Raw genomic sequence first — 16,877 nt, forward strand, 5'->3', positions numbered from 1 at the left:
AACCAAGATTGCCAGGAGAAATATCAATAACTTCATATGTACAAATGACATCATCCTCATGGCAGAAAGTGAAGAGGAACTAAAGAGCCCCTTGATGAAGGTGAAAGAGGAAAGTTAAAAGCTGGCTTAAAACTCAACATTCAAAAGATGAAGATCATGGCATCCAGTCCCATCACTTCATGGTAAATAAATGCGGAAATCATGGAAACAGTGAATAACTTTATTTTCTTGGGCTCCAAAATCACTGAGGAAGGTGACTACAGCCATGAAAATAAAAGACACTTGCTCCTTGGAAGAAAAGCTATGACAAACCGAGATAGCCTATTAAAACCAGAGACATTGCCGACAAAGGTCCATATAGTCAATGCTATGGTTTTTCCAGTAGTCATGTATGGATGTGAGAGTTGGACAATAAGAAGGCTGAGTGCTGAAGAACTCATGCTTTTGAACTGTGATGTTGGAGAGAGTCCCTTGGACTGCAAGGAAATCAAGCAAGTCAATTCTAAAGGAAATCAACCCTGAATATTCATTGGAAAGACTGATGCTGAAGCTGAAGCTCCAATATTTTGGCCACCTGATACGAAAAGCTGACTCATTAGAAAAGACCCTGGTGCTGGGAAAGGTTGAAGGCAGGAGGAGAAGGGGATGACAGAGGACGAGATGGTTGGATGGCATCACCGACTCAATGGACATGAGTTTGAGCAAGCTCTGGGAGATGGTAAAGGACAGGGAGGCCTGGCATGCTGCAATCAAAGGGTTTGCAGAGCTAGACACAACTGAGCGGCTAAACAACAACAACTATAAGAGTCTGGGCTCACTGAAATAATTCTTTTCATTTGTATCTCAGCTATCTGGGGCCAGTATCTTGTGTTTTTCCCGTAAAAGAAGATGTTGGAGGTATGGGCTTAAGGGGTTTGAAGAGGCATGGAGATGGAATAGCAAATGATTGGTAAATAGATGTTTGCTGGCCCATGCAGAGATAATGGGATACAGAGGGGTCTCATCTCCATCTCCAAGACCATATTCTCTGTAGATGTCCCTGGTAGATTCCTGAAACAGGCCCTCTGTTTAAATTCTTCAGGCAGTTAGAGGGAAGGTCAATTTTTCCTAAGTCTTTTGGGCTTTGATTGTTTTCATTTTTAAGTAATCTGCATTCTAAAGAGATATTTTGGGTGGCAGATTTTGCTCCCCTACAGGACTTCGGCCTAGGAGACTGCTCTCAGCCAGCTCCAATGATCTGTTCCAAAGAAGTAAGGGAAAATATAGGGTTTATATCAATCTTTTTTTTTTTTTTTTGCCGGGAGAAGGGGGATGAATATGTAGTCATAAAAAGATTACTGCTAATCCCAAACAACAGACACCTCAAGTGAATGATTTTAGTGTTTTTCTATATATGTTGTTGTTTAGTCACTAAGTCCTGTCTGACTCTTTTGAGACCCCATAGACTGAAGCCCACCAAGCTCCGCTGTCCATGGGATTTTCTAGGCAAGAATACTAGAGTGCGTTGCCATTTCCTTCTCCCTGGGATCTTCCTAACCCGAGGGCTGAACCCTCGTCTCCTGCATTGCAGGTGGATTTTTTACTGACAGCCACCAGAGAAGTTATGTGTGCAAGAATCTGGGGTCATGGAAATTTTCCCTTAGATAAACATCTTACCTAGGGACCAGTACAATGCAAATGCTTTCTGTTTTTCTTCATCCTGAAGTCTCCTCAGGGTGCACTGAGGGAGGGAGTTCCCTCAGGTAGGTGACCACTGTGGCTGATGCTTGATGTTTGTAGAACTGAAATGATGGGCTACATTCTTTCCTTTACAGTACTGAGTCTGGGAGGAGCTGTGTGGGCTGGAGTCAGCTGGAGGAAGCTGACCTCCCTGTCAGCTTCTCATTTAGCCTTGAGCTGGTGATTATAAGCTGGGTCCCAGGGCCCCAGGGCCAGAGTCACATGCTGCAGTACGGGCAGGGACAGAGGCAGCTGTAGGGGCAGCATGCTGGCCAGGGGGCTTCCCCTCCGCTCAGCCCTGGTCAAAGCCTGCCCACCCCTCCTGAACACGGGCAGGGAGGGCTGGGGCCACCACAGGGTGGGCACTGGAGAGGGAGCTGGCATCTCCACGAGGACCCCTCGCCCCTACAGTGAGATCCCCTCCCCTGGTGACAACGGCTGGATTAACCTGTACCATTTCTGGAGGAAGAAGAGCTCACAGAGAATCCACTTTCGCCACATCGAGAACTTCCAGAAGTATGGCCCCATTTACAGGTAAGCCTGGCAGAGGATGGGGGCTGGCGGGATAGGGAAGCCGGTGGTGGCCCCCTCCCTGAAAGGTCTGCCTTCCCTTTCCAGGCTCTGGTTCACCTCTGACTTTATTTCTTCCTGCCTGGGGTGGCAGGAGTAGAGTTAATGCTTCCCAGACAGTGGGTTCACTTTCCAGCCCTGAGGCCTCAACAGTCCCCGGGCTCTACACCCTTAGAAACTTTGGGGAGGTGGGGAGGCCAAGAGAATAAGCCCCGGTACCTCCATTATCTGCAGGACACTTTGCAAGGTGTGGTTGTCATCCCCATTTTCAGAGGAGAAGGAAGTTCAGAGAGGTTAGGACTCTAGCCCTGACCACTCAGCTAGAAGCCTGTCCTGCTAGGGTGCTGGTCTTGTCACCCCTGGGCCTGTGGGGCTCCGAGTGGCTGATTGGTCCCTTCCATTAGGCCTGGCTGCCGTCCCTCTTCCCCAAACATCTGCCTTGCATCCAGCTAGGAGGGAGGGCCTTTGGTCTTTTGGCCTCGCTGTACCCCACCTTCTTGCCCTGGGGTGGGGGTGAGGTCTGGGGGCTGCCCTTGGGAGGGAGGCCTCACTTGTTCTGGTTTAGCAGTTTTTAAGGTAGGTGGGCTTCAAGAGACATTTGGGTTCCTTTCTGAGAGCATAGGTGAGGGGGATTAGAGGTGGCAAAGGTGATGGTTGAGGGCAGGGAAGGGATATGAGGAAGGATAACGCTTTACTTTTACTTTATTTATTTATTTATTTTTTGGTGGGGGGGATGCACTGCGTGGCCTGTGGGATCTTAGTTCTCTTCAGGGATTGAGCCTGTGTTCCCTGCAGTGGGCGCACTGAGCCGTAACCACTGGACTGACAGGGAATTCCCCCTTTTGCAGTTACAAGCGCTTTTTTAGAACTGGTTGGAGACAGGGCATCCCCTTAGCCCCAGGCTGAATGTTTGGTTTGGAAGAAGTTTGCTTCTTAGTCTCTCTTCTTTGTCTGTCTCTTTCTCTCCCTTCTAAGCCTCTCTCCCCAGTCTTACTCCATGGATTTTTTCATTATTCCCTACTTCCTCCTCTCCTCCTCCTTCCTGTTCCTAGCCCCTTGTAGGAACTCTTTATTTTATAAAGCCCCTATTTTCTGAGTCACTTTCATTTGAGTCTTGCAACCTGTCCTTAAATTTGGCATTATTCCCAATTCACAGATGGGAAAACTGAGACCCAGAGAGAAGGGTCTTGCCAAGGTCACACAGTTCATCAGGGCAAAGCCAGGGCTGGAATCCTGATTGTTTAGCTTCCAGTTCAGGGTGTCAGGCTTTCCAGGGGGCACTAGTGGTAAAGAATCCACCTGCCAATGCCGGAGATGCAAGAGATGTGGGTGTGATCCCTGGGTCAGGAAAATCCCCTGGAGGAGGACACGTCAGCCCACTCCAGTATTCTTGCCTGGAAATCCCATGGACAGAGAAGCCTGGCGGGCTAGAGTCCATGGGGTCGAAAAGAGTTGGACGTGAGTGAGCACGCATATTATTATATTATTCAGGGTGTCAGTATTCTAACTATAGCCTGGAAATAACAAACTTCTAAATGAACATGAGGAATTTACAAGTTCATGGACTTTCCCTTAATACAAGTCTATTCCTGTTCTTTATTCAATAGTTTAGAAAAATTGATATCAAATACAATCTCAGTTTTGGTAATATTTATGTACCATTCAGAATGTGAATGTATTTATATGCTATTTGTGTTATCCAATAACACTGTACCAAGGACTTCTTTTCTCTTTTCTCTCTTTAATATAATTTTAAAAGGCAGCATATTAGCCCATAGTATGGATAAGGCATATTTTTTTCAGCTAGCTTTTTAAAGTGGGTATTTAGACCACTCTAGTTTTTTTTTTTTAACTATTAGACATCCTTATCCATTTTTTTTTTTTCTATGAACATTTCATCCATCAGGCATCACTGATGTCAGATAGCTGCCTTGGGCTAGATTCCCAGAGGTAGAATTGATAATAACAATAGCATTTCAAGGACTCTGCTTAGCTGTTTTTAATGGAGTCAGTGGTTTGAGGATGTGTGGCAGCTGGAAAAACACTGGGGGGATTTTCTGGGAGGCCATGGTCAGCCAAGGAGACTTGGGGAAGATAGGCCTGGGCTCTGTGGGTTAGTGGCTAAAGCCATGCTCTCTCCCACTCCCCAGCCTCGCCTTCTCCCCTTCCCCTCTCTCTCCATTCTCAAGGGAGAGGAAGGAAGAGAGGGGAAGGAGGGTAGAGAGAGGGAGAGAATGAGAATTTGGCTTATACTTGTATGCTTTTATATTTTACCTTGAAGTGTATCTTGAATTAACTTTCTTATGCAAAAGGCAGATACAAGTGAGAAGCAGAATTTTCTGTTGTTTCATGACAGTTGTACATTAATACTATGCAAAGTGTCTTAAGGTATATTTATACCTGGGGCTTGATGATTTAGCTCTGTTTTATTTTAATAGTGACAGAGTACTTTGTTGGGCATCTAATTCCTGGGGGAGGGTGACCAGTCCCAGAACGTCAATCCTAGAGCTTAGAAGGGACTGCCTGGCCTGGTGTGTGACCTGGAGTCACTCTAGTCCAGGGTTACTCCCAGCTGCCAGGAAAGTGCCATGTTTCTGGGCTCTGCATACTTGAGAGGGTGGAGGGTGCTGAGAGTGTAGACACACAGGAAGAATGAACACTGGAGGGCCTGATGATCCAGGGGAGGCCCTGGGTAGGGGTGGGCTTGGTCCTGAGGATGTGTAGGAGCCACTGCGATGATAAGATGAGCACGAAGCTGTTACTTAGAGAATGTCTTCCCAGGTAACACAGTGGTAAAGAATCCGCCTGCCAATGCAGGAGACACGAGGGACAAGGGTTCAGTCCCTGGGCAGGAAGACCCCTTGGAGGAGGGCTTGGCAACCCACTCCAGTATTCTTCCCTGGAGAATTCCATGGACAGAGGAGCCTGGTGGGTTACAGTCCATAAGGTCACAAAGAATCAGACTGAGCACAGACACACGCAACAGCAGTCACACTCATAGATTTCATATCATCCTGTTCCTCAGCAGTCCTGTTGGGCAGGTACTGTATTTATCCCCACTGAAGAAACTGAGACTCAGAGGAGGAGACTCAGGTCGTACAGCGAGGAAACTAGGGGCCAGGATCCACTCCCAGGCCCGTCCGCGCTGTGCTGTCGGCCGCAGGGTGGTTACAGAGGAGCTGAGTCCTGTGCCCTGATTGCTCAGGGTCTGTGGGACTCTCCGCAGATCCTGACTTCACAGCGCCCCTCTTCTGCCCCTCCAGGGAGAAGCTCGGCAATTTGGAGTCAGTTTATATCATTCACCCTGAAGACGTGGCCCATCTCTTTAAGTTCGAGGGATCCTACCCACAGAGATATGACATCCCGCCCTGGCTGGCCTATCACCAGTATTATCAGAAACCCATCGGAGTCCTGTTTAAGTGAGTCCTGGGCCCTCTCCCAGGGGCTGGAGGGAGATGCTCGGTGGCTGGGGCAAGGGCAAATGCTGGGGGTGAGATGCTGGGGCCGTGCTTGTCCTGCCCTTTCTGTTAACAGCTGGGCCTCTAGACAAATCCCTGTCATCTTCCTGCCTCCATCAAACAGATGATGGGGAGGATGAACTGCCCTGCCAATCTTCAGGAACATGGTCAGGAAGAAGATCTTACTGAGTAATTAAAGACCTTGAAAAGTTCTCATTCACTGGTTCATCCAGTAAGACCCATTTTATTGAGTGCCTCATATGTGCCAGTCCTGGTGCTGGACTCTGAGTGACAAGTAGGGCAGGGCCCTGCCCCTAGGAGAGTCCCTTATAGTCTAAAGGAGCAGTAAGAAGCATGAACAAGTCAGTGTATCTAAATGCAGTAGATGCATTTTCCACCAAATGGCTCATCAAAAAAAGAAAATGTGACCATAACAAATGTTGATGAGGATATGGAGCAACTAGAGTGCTCCTAGCTTGCTAGTGGGACTGAAAACCGATGTCACCACTTTGGAAAATGGTTGGACATTACTTCCTGCAGTTGAATGTTTATAATGCAGCCATTATAAACCCATACTTAAAATGCAGTCATTCTGCTCTCAGGAATATACTCCAAAGAATACCCCCACCCCACCCACCGAGATGGATATGTACTAAGATGTTTGCAATGCAGTTGTTCATAATAGCAAAAACCGGGAAATCACCTAAATGCCTAACAGGAGCATGAAACGAGTGACGGTGGCAGGCCCCAGTCAACAAGAACAGACTCAGTGTCTCACAACAATACAGATGATACTTAGAGATATAAATTGAGTGAAAAAAGCAAGTCATGACAGCTTTTATAAGAAATTGAAAACAAGCATGCATTTTTAAAAAGCACGTTTTGGAAATATATGTTGATCAGATAAAACTATTTACAAAAGCAAAGAAGAGATTCAGGTTGGGAGGAAGGGAGGCAGGATGTGGGAGGACCAGGTTGGCATCTGAAAGTTATCATCAAGCTTCTAGTATTCATGTTGGATTGTGAGTTTATAATAACATTCTTGTAAACATAAAAAGCCCCCAAATAACAAAGAGGGCTTTGCACGGATCTATTTTCAAGAAAGGGCTGTAAGCTGTGAATAGGAATGGGTATTAACCCAATTCTGGGCACCTGAGATTCCCCACCAATGAAAGTAACGAGACGTGTTGGGGGTACAGAGGTTGGTCAGTTGTGCAGGGGCCAGAAAAGGTGATGTAGAGGGAGCCTTGAATGGTAGGAGGTGAGATTGACCAGGAGGAAGCAGAAGTGGTGGGGAGGGCAGATCTGTAGCAGAGGCCAAGACTAGAGGGCTTGACAGTTACTTAAAGGCTCTAAGAATAGGATTTCCATCTTGTTTAAAGGAGCAGCAGCAGCAGCAGCAGAGGGAGTCGAGCACGGTTAGGGGTTTGATCTTCAGCTTTTTTTTTTTTTTTCTGTCACACAAGCCTCCCTATTCCCTCCCCTCTGTCCCACCTAGGCCAGGCAGAAGCTGGGAGGAGGGTAGGGCAGGGAGGGCTGTGGATGTGAGCGCTGGACTTTAAGCTGTGGCTCAGCCTCCTGGGAAAGCCTAGTCAGCCCCCTCTGTGTTTGCTAGGCCTGGGGTTTGTGACCATGAGGGCCCGAGGGCCCATGTTTTTCCAGGAAGTCAGGAGCCTGGAAGAAAGACCGGGTGGTCCTGAACACGGAGGTGATGGCTCCAGAGGCAATAAAGAACTTCATCCCACTGCTGAATCCAGTGTCTCAGGACTTCGTCAGCCTCCTGCGCAAGCGCATCCAGCAGCAGGGCTCCGGAAAGTTTGCAGGGGACATCAAGGAAGACCTGTTTCACTTTGCCTTTGAGTGTAAGGAACCGGAACCTACCTGGCGACAGTCCTGGGGATGGGAGAACCCAGCATCTCACCTTGAGACCCAGCATAGACTCTGAAGAAGTGTCAGGATCGGTTTCTGGGAGGAGCCGCTGAACACATTCTCTGTCATCAGCTACCCGGGAGAGAGCTGCACGCTCTCATCTGATTCATGATATGGGGGCAGGAATTTCTAAAATGTGGGTCCCTGTCACCAGTTTCCTCCAAAAGCCAGGGTCTGACTTGGCCTTTCATTCAGCAAATCTCTCTCTCGGGACAGAGCTTCCCTTCGAAGTCTGGGAGGAGAGGGGAGAGTTGGGTGGGTAATTGAAACAGGGTATTGGAGGATGTGTAGGAATTTTCCAGATGGAATAAAGAGGTTGGACAGTGTAGGCAGAGGGAACAGCACATGCAAAGGCCCTGTGGCTTGATGGGGATCATGTGGTCACTGCAGGAGATTTGGAGTGCCCAGGGTTTGGCATAAAATTCCTGACCCAAGAGGCAGGAAACCCTTGAGGGTTGTTGTGACTTCTTATGACCAGCCAGAGTAGGCCCTGGATGGCCAGTTACTGGGGACTAATGTCCCCCCAGGCACTCATCTGACCTGTTCCAGGAAGTATTTAGCCACTCTGATCAGTTATAGACGAGAAGTCTCTCTTCCCAGGAGGAAAGCTGAGAGGCTGCTGGGGAGTGCTGGTGGAAGGGGGACAGAGCAGTTTCCTCCCAGCCTGAGCCTTTTCTCAGCCGTGCTGGAGGCTCTGCCTCCCACTTGAGGGATCCTTTTTTAGGGTCTGTCCTATGACCCTCTGAAGGGCCTGATTGACTGCCACAAAGGCAGTTTTCCTTATTCCTACAATCTCAGCCCTTTGGGACTCAGCTCTCAGTTTCTTTACTGAAGGAGGCTGAGGTTAGATGCAAGGGCTTCCATGTGTTGGGGAGGGGGGGAGGCGATAGTTTCCTGGGAGCTGAGGCTGTCAGATGGTCAGGTTGGATGAGACTCTTCAACTTTGCAGCCATCACCAATGTCATGTTTGGGGAGCGCCTGGGGATGCTGGAGGACACAGTGAACACCGAGGCCCAGAAGTTCATTGATGCCGTCTACAAGATGTTCCATACCAGTGTCCCTCTGCTCAACCTCCCTCCAGAACTGTACCGTCTGTTCAGAACCAAGACTTGGAGGGACCATGTAGCCGCATGGGACACAATTTTCAACAAAGGTGAGGGCTGTACCCTGGGAAGTCATAGGTGGGAGCCAGGAGAGTCCTGTCTGCCTCTGGAGATGGGAAATCCAGGCCTGGGTTGGAAGGCTGAGGGTTGGGGGAGTGGGGAGAAAGACACAGAGGGAGAGAGAAAGTCAGTTGGGAGCCTCAGACCTTGGCCTGCCGCTTTGTCCCAAGTTACGACTTGCCGCATAGAAAACCCACGGATGGCCATCAGGAAGGACCAGGAACCCCTGAATATGGTAGGCAGAAAGCTGGCTCCTGGGGATGATCAGATTTTTCTGAAGAAAGAGGATTAAAGAGGTCTATCGTATGCTTCCAAGGAGCCTGGGATCCCCAACATGGGTTAAAGACCAGCATTTCAGACACGGCTGTGCTTAGTGACAGAGCAGGGCTTTGGTGACAGGGTGGAGACGGCTGACTGGGATGTGGTGATGATGCCAGGTCTGGAGTTAAATCCTGCCTCTGCCTGGACACCCTTGTGACCTTGCGCAAGTTATTATCTTAGATGGACTTCTGTTTCCTTATCTGTAAAATGGGCATGATAGCATTTACCCTAAATAATTAATAATTAAAAAAAAACAACAGGTATGAGGAACTTTATAGAGCGTGCTCCTCAAAGAAACAGCAGCTAAGAAAGTGCAGGGCTCCAGAATCCTCAAGCCCTTGTGCTCCTTCTTGCCCCTCTGAGAGAGCCTTGCTGCTTTTTCCTTTTCTTCTTTTGGTCACCTGGAAACATGTGGGATCTTATTTCCCTGCCCAGGGATTGAGTCTGTGCTCCCCTGCAGGAGAAGCATGGATTTTTAACCGCTGCACAGCCAGGGAAATTCCTGGCCTCCCTCTGTTTTCTTTCTTTCTGTCCCACAGCTGAAAAATACACTGAGATCTTCTACCAGGATCTGAGACAGAAAACAGAATTTAGGAATTACCCAGGCATCCTCTACCACCTCCTGAAAAGTGAGAAGATGCTCTTGGAGGATGTCAAGGCCAATATTACGGAGATGCTGGCTGGGGGTGTGGACACGGTGAGGACCCAGTGAGGTGGCCGTAGGGGTACATCCGGTCCCTTCCTGCGCCCCTTCCCCACAGCCTTCCTCATTGTCTGAAACCCCTGTCCATGAAGGCTCCATCTCCCCCTCCTGACCCCACTTCCTAGATGCTAATCTTCTGGGAGAGCGAGCTCAAGTCAGTCATCCACTGAGCGTGCCTTGAGGCTGATCCACCATTTTCCCTTTGCTAATGAAGAGGGCGTGACTAGGTTCAGGTGGGTGACACAGCTCACCTGGTATCAGGAGGGCAGGTGGGTCTCTGAGCAGCTGGGAGCCAACCAACCAGTGGAATTTGCCCTGGGCTTGCCCTCCAAATCTTTTTGTTGCCTTCCATGCCCCCACTTCCAGACCTCAGTCCCCCTTGATGCCCCCAGTGTCTGAAGGCATCATGCACGGTGTCTCCCAGAGGTCCACAGGTAGAATAATATCCAAGAAACTTCTTTTTTAGTATTTATTTTACTGTATTAATTTAGCTGTGTCAGGACTTGGTTGTGGCACGCGGGATCTTTAGCTGTGGCCTGTAGGGTCTGGTTCCCTGACCAGGGATTGAACCCGGACCCTCTGCACTGGGAACGTGGAGTCTTAACCATTAGACCTTCAGGAAAGTCCCAGAAGCTTCTGTTCTTGAATGTCAAAATTTCTCTGTCCTGTGTGCCTTCCCTTTTCCTAAACCTTAAACTTCCTCAAGCGAATGTGATGGTGAGGGTTAATTCATTAGCGTTTCTTGATTGCTAGTGATGATTCAGGCCCCAAGACTATAAAGATGAATACAGCAGACCTCAGATATCCTAAATGGCTCAGACAGGAAGCACGTATAAGTTTGTGAGAGGTACCATGATAAAGTAGTACAGACTGGGTGACTTAAACCACAAAAGTGTAGTGTCTCATAATTCTGGATCAAGGTATCAGCAAGGTTGCGTTCTTCTGAAGCCCCTCTGCCTGGCTTGTTGATGGCTGTCTTCTTCCTACATCTTCACATGATTTCCCCTACTTCCTTCTTTTTCTTTTCAAAAAAATATTTATTTATTTGGTTGAGCCGGGTCTTAGTGGCAGCATGCAGGATCTTTAGTTGCAGCATTTGAACTCTGATTCCTTGCTTTCAATGTAGGGGGCCTGGATTCGATCCTTGGTTGGGAAACAAGATCCCACATACCTCAACTAAGAGTTCCTGTGCCGCAACTAACATTCCCTTTTCTTCTTACATGGACACCAATCCTATTCGATTAGGGACCCCCCATATGACCTCATTTTACCTTGTTTAGTAGCTAAGTTGTGTCCACCTCTTTTGCAACCCCATGGACTGCAGCCTGCCAGGCTCCTCTGTCCATGGGATTTCCCAGGCAAGAATACTGGAGTGGGTTGCCATTTCCTCCTCCAGGGGATCTTCCTGACTCAGGGATCGAACCGTGTCTCCTGCATTGGCAGGCGGATTCTATACTGCTGAGCTACCAGGGAAGCTCTTGTTTTACTTTAATTACCTTATTAAAGGCCCTCTCTCCAAATACAGTCACACTGTGAGGTGCTGGAGGTTATGACTTCAACATATGAATTTTGGGAGGGACACAGTTCAGCCCAGGACAAGGAGGCAGCATGGGCCCAGACGACCACCTCTTCACCTTATAGGGCTGGATGACGAGGTACTGGGTGCTGACAATGCTAAGAAGAGGGGAGAGACCAGCGTGGCCTTGCAGGACAGGGAGAGCACTCCACAGAGTAGTCAACTTCTCTTCCCTCTTGTGCCAGGAGGAGAGAGAGGAAATAGCATTTCAGGACTGGGGAGAAGCAGGTGACAAAGCCCCTGGGTGAATAACTTCATTTCCTACGTATTCTATTTACATTGTGCTCTAACCTCTAATGCAGGAGTTTCCATTCCTGGGCTGCAGATGGAGACTTTGGGCATATTTTAAACATAGTTCATTGTCAGTCATGTAAAAGGGATTCCCTGCTAAAAGCTCACCTGCACCAGAGCAGCTGTTATTCTTGGGTAACATTTATTAAGCAAGCACTATACAGCAAGCAGGAGCCTAAGCTTTTCACATTAACTCTTTTAACTCGTTTAGCATTCACAAACAATACTTTGCGGTATGTTACTGCTCCCCTTTGTTGAGATGAGGAAACTGGGGCACAGAGAGGTTAAGGAAATTCATTAAGGTCACACAACCAGTAATTCAGGTGAAGGTGAAAAGTGAAAGTGAAAGTCACTCAGTCATGTCTGACTCTATTCCACCCCATGGACTATAGCTCACCAGGCTCCTCTGACCATGGAATTCTCCAGGCAATAATACTGGAGTGGGTAGCCGTTCCCCTCTCCAGGGATCAAACCCAGGTCTCATGCATTGCAGGCAGATTCTTTTACCATCTGAGCCACCAGGGAAGCCCTAACTTAGTTGAATACAGCCAGTAGTCTCTCTCCTCATCCTGCAAAAGCCATGTCAGTTTCTCCTCTTTTCTCAGTGTTGTCAGTACCTGATGCCTCGTGATTCAGCCCTGTTGCTTATTACACAAGTATCTCTTGAGTACCCACGCTGTGTCAGGGCTTGGAAGGAGTGAGACAATTACATGCATTTGATCTGAGTCTTAAGGGAGGGGTACACACCTGCTTCCAAGGCTGGGGAAGGGAACTGTAGGAAAAGGGAATGGCATGAGGAAGATTTCTGGGCTTCAGGAGCTGCATGTAGCTCAAGGTGGCTGGAGCATGCTGGAGAGAGGTGGCAGTGGGCTGGGAGCAACCAGCAGGTGTTGGAGGGGGTCCATGGGTCTGGTTACAGCCTCTGGACTTGATCTGGGGACTCCAGGGATCCAGGCAAGGATTTCAAGCTGGGAAGTGACTGGATGGCTTTTTTTTTTTTTTTTTTCCACAATTGCTTCCACTGAGAGGAAGAAGAAGCATGTCCAAACCTCTTGGACCAAAATATGATCCTTGGCAAGTTAATATGCCAACACTGTGTGTCTAGCCCTAGGACATATTCCAGTTCCATCACTGAAGAATCTGTTCTATGGGGCCTGAGGAGGATCACGCATACCTCCAGTGAAAGTTAACACTCACTACATTAGCTCTGAGATTAGCTGGTCAGTCTCAGTATAGACCACATGCTAATTGCAACTCTGACATAAAAGAGGTCTGGTTGTTCTGGTTTCAGCATTTTTGAGCCTCGTTTTATGCTATACTACTATAGGCAGATGCTACATTTAGAGGGAAGTTCTGCTGGGGAGAGGGCTGCTCGTTTAACAGGCATTTCAAGAGGAACGGCAGTCATCAGGAGTACAGCCATTACAGAAGTAGGATTTGGCCTCGTAAGGCCTCTGGAGTCCTTTGGAAGAAGGCATTAGTTAGGGGATGACCCTCTACTGGCTGGGAAGATGGGAGGGCTCTGGTGATGTGAGTGGGGAGGGCAGGGATAAGTGCTGCCCCAAACATTCCTGCTTGGACCACAAGAAAAGCTTCTTGGACATTGGCCTTAAAAAAAAAATTAAAAAAAGTATTTATTTGCCTGCACCAGGTCTTTGTTGCAGCATGCAGGATCTAGTTCCCTGACTAGGGGTTGAAGCTGGGCCACCCCTGCATTGAGAATGCAGAGTCTTAGCCACCAGATCACCAGGGAAGTCCTGACATTTGCCTTCTGAATTGTGGTTTGCTTTATGTGGATAGTGGTTTCTGGATCCCTAGACAAGGGTGAGGGGAAGTGTTTGGCAATGAACTAGATGCCCCATGAGTAACCAGCCCTCTGGGTTTTCTGCACCCCCACACTCTCCACCAGACATCCATGACGTTGCAGTGGCACTTGTACGAGATGGCACGCAGCCTGAATGTGCAGGAGATGCTGCGGGAGGAGGTTCTGAATGCCCGACGCCAGGCAGAGGGCGACATAAGCAAGATGCTGCAAATGGTCCCACTTCTCAAAGCTAGCATCAAGGAGACGCTGAGGCAAGTCCACTCCCGCCTATGCCTGCCCTGCCCCACCCTACTCCCTCAAATCCCTGGGCAGGGATAGGGTGCTGCCTGAGCACAGGGTTCAAGGATGGGCTGGTGGAGAAAATGGGTAGCAGGAAGTGAGGAGTCTGGGGAAGACAGCTGGGAATGGGGAGGAGGGGTCCTGCCTCCAGAACACCACCCTCGCCGGGGTGCTCCAGCTGGAGCTGAGCTGCCATGCTGGGGGCCGGGCCTTTGTCCAGGCCTTGGGGCATCAGCTTCTGAATGCTTTCCACTGGCAGACTCCACCCTATCTCCGTGACCCTGCAGAGATACCCTGAAAGTGACTTGGTTCTTCAAGATTACCTGATTCCTGCCAAGGTAGGTGTGGCAAGAAGGCTGCAGGCTCTGTCGTCAGACAGGGGAGGCCAGGGGCAGACTGCAATTGCATAAGATAGTGGCAAGGGGGGCTTCTGTCCTGCCTTTCTCCCTGGGGCTGGCTGGTGGGGTCCTTGGCAGCAGTGGTCCAAGTGTGAATGAAGGGCAGAGGGGATGGTCACAGCGGATGGTGGTTTTGGGATGTTGCTGGACTTCTAGGTTAGGAGGGAGATTCCACGGGCTGCCTGGGTTTCTGAGGGTCCTCTGGGACTGAGGAAAGGGGCACGACAATCCCTTGGCCCGTCCCCAGCCTAGTGTCTTTGGTGGTGCCCGTTGGATGGGCGAGGCTCAGGGAGAGGTGGGGCCTTATTCAAGATCACATAGTGGGTATTATGCTGTGCTGGTATTGTTCTGGGTGTGAGGAGGTAAGGCCTACTCAGACCTCGGCTCACCTTGTCCTCAGACACTGGTGCAAGTGGCCATCTATGCCATGGGCCGAGACCCTGCCTTCTTCTCCAATCCGGACAAGTTTGACCCAACCAGGTGGCTGGGTAAAGACAAGGACCTCATCCACTTCCGGAACCTGGGCTTCGGCTGGGGAGTGCGGCAGTGCGTGGGCCGGCGGATCGCCGAGCTGGAGATGACCCTCTTCCTCATCCACGTGAGTCTGACCTGGGGACATCTGTCTCCCGGGACTTGGTCTCCCCTCCCCCACAGCCTCCTGCTGTCTCCTTTTGGGGCAAATCCACTCACCATCCACGGGCTCCCTGGCCGTAAGGTCCCACAGAACTTATGATGGGAGGAGGGTGGGGTGGAAAAGGTTTCGTAGAAACCAAAGTGAAAGCCTGAACCAGGGGGACAGAGTGCTAGTGGTATTTTCAGGCTCTGCACAGGGTTCAGTAGGAGCTGGAGGTAGACCCACTTGGAGCATCTCACATCACACGCAACTGCTCCCAGGTGAATGAGCCTGGGCTGGGGGAGCCAGACCTGCCCCGCCTCTCCCCTAAGCCCACTACCCCTCTTTCTCAGATTCTGGAGAACTTCAAGATTGAAATGCAGCAGATCGGTGATGTGAACACCATCTTCAACCTCATCCTGACTCCGGACAAGCCCATCTTCCTTGTCTTCCGGCCCTTCAACCAGGACCCGCCCCAGGCGTGACCGGAGAGGGCGGGCACTCCCCTTTCCACCAATCCAGCTAGCCAGGGTGTGGGAGGACGGCCCGAGGGGGTGGGGCCGTGGAGGTACCCGCACCTCCATTGCTCACTCAGTCCACACCCCTTGCACCTTTCTGGCAAGCTGTGACCAGATGGAGCTGGCACTCAGGGGTCAGCTGCTTCCGCTCAGCTGAGGCACCCCTGTCTCACCCTACCTCTTCCCCCTCTTCACCCACCCTATGAAGGCAATAAACGGGTGAACGCTGCAAAGTGCTTTCAGTTTCCTTCTGACCCCCTAAGGCAGTCATCACTCCTGGAGAGATGCTTTCTGACCCAGGTCAGCAGGTAGATCTGAGCATGAATGGAGAACTGCTACCCTTGAAGCCTTTTCTGCCGGGACCCACCCACCTATAGCAGCTCCGTGTTGTCCTGCTGCTTATGAGGCAGAGCAGATGGAGGGCTATTGCCATTGCACCCCTGGAGCAGCTGGCATAGGGATAAAGAACTTGGCAGAGTTCTGCTGAGAGAACAGAGCAGCCTGAGAGGTGTGGGCCAATCCTGGCTCCTGGGGCAGGCCCGCTTATCACGGATGAGGCGCCTACAGTGCTCTGCTTGGCTGAGCCTTGGGTGGGAATTGCCTGTGGGGCTATGAGGACTTCCTGCCAAGGGCCAATGAGGGTCTTGAGCGTGATATCTGGGGATAATATGGTGAAGAGGATGTGGGTGAGGGGCTGGTGTGAGGTGACTGGCTCTGGAAAGAAGAGGCCGGCATGCTTCCTCTACCCCACCTGACCACCCTTCTCTGGGCTTCCCCAGGCCTTAACTTCCAGCACCAGTGGGATGGGCCCACAGGTCCAAGCTCTGGGCATTAGGCAGGGAGACTGGGGCAGAGCCTCTGGTGCATTATTTGGACTGCCTGAAAATGGTCTCAATTTTAACCCCCTTGGCCCCCTCTGAGTTCTGTGACTCCTGACTTGACCAGGTACCTGATCCTCCCTGGCCCTTGGCTACCCAAGTTCAAGTCAGGCAGACATAAGGGGCTAGTGCTGCTCAGGATAGCAGCACAGATGGCTTGGCCTCTTCTACCAGGATCTGCAGGTTCTGAATTCACTCTTGGAGCCCTTCTGCTTTTCCTCATCACAATCCTCTTCCTTGTTGTCTTTCTCTCTCCTTCCTGCTTCCTTTCCTTTCTCCAGGCTTGAGTCATTTTTGCTTGGAAATGATAGAGCTGGAGGGCCTTACAGTCACAGATGTTAGCCCAGAGAGGTTGTTTGGGTCACACAAGGTCACACAGCATGCTTGTAGCTAGAAGCCAGGCCTCCTAACTTTCAGTGGAGGGCTCCTTCTTCTAGCCCCTTCTGCTTTTCTGTCCCTGGATGTGTTTAGACACAACACTCCCAGCTCAGCCTATCCCTCGTGAATGGAGTATTTCATACTAACATGTAACTGATTGTCACAGGCAGGCTTCAAGTCTTTTCCTTCCCAAGAAACAGATAAAGCAAACTTGAAACAAAGGATTTCAGATATGATACATGTTGAGGGGCAGGTAGA

General features: G+C 50.0%; 1 protein-coding gene across 2 annotated transcripts; it reads left to right on the forward strand.

The window, feature by feature from the left end:
- On the forward strand, positions 1,861 to 15,596 carry LOC102173131 (cholesterol side-chain cleavage enzyme, mitochondrial-like). Of its 2 annotated transcripts, none has more exons than XM_018065821.1 (9): positions 1,861 to 2,253; positions 5,553 to 5,708; positions 7,385 to 7,609; positions 8,626 to 8,829; positions 9,700 to 9,857; positions 13,640 to 13,806; positions 14,094 to 14,172; positions 14,633 to 14,830; positions 15,199 to 15,596. In XM_018065821.1, the coding sequence occupies exons 1-9, from the start codon at positions 2,238 to 2,240 to the stop codon at positions 15,328 to 15,330; spliced, it is 1,335 nt and encodes a 444-aa protein (XP_017921310.1). In that variant the 5' UTR covers positions 1,861 to 2,237; the 3' UTR covers positions 15,331 to 15,596.

This window comes from Capra hircus, chromosome 21, assembly GCF_001704415.2.
Source record: "Capra hircus breed San Clemente chromosome 21, ASM170441v1, whole genome shotgun sequence".
NCBI lineage: Eukaryota > Metazoa > Chordata > Mammalia > Artiodactyla > Bovidae > Capra > Capra hircus.

What these genes read in the sequence shown, in the direction of transcription:
- LOC102173131 (XM_018065821.1), top strand. An exon ending in CCCATCGGAGTCCTGTTTAA is followed by an intron (nt 5,709 to 7,384) that starts GTGAGTCCTGGG and finishes TGTGACCATGAG; the next exon opens with GGCCCGAGGGCCCATGTTTT. An exon ending in AGCATCAAGGAGACGCTGAG is followed by an intron (nt 13,807 to 14,093) that starts GCAAGTCCACTC and finishes TTCCACTGGCAG; the next exon opens with ACTCCACCCTATCTCCGTGA.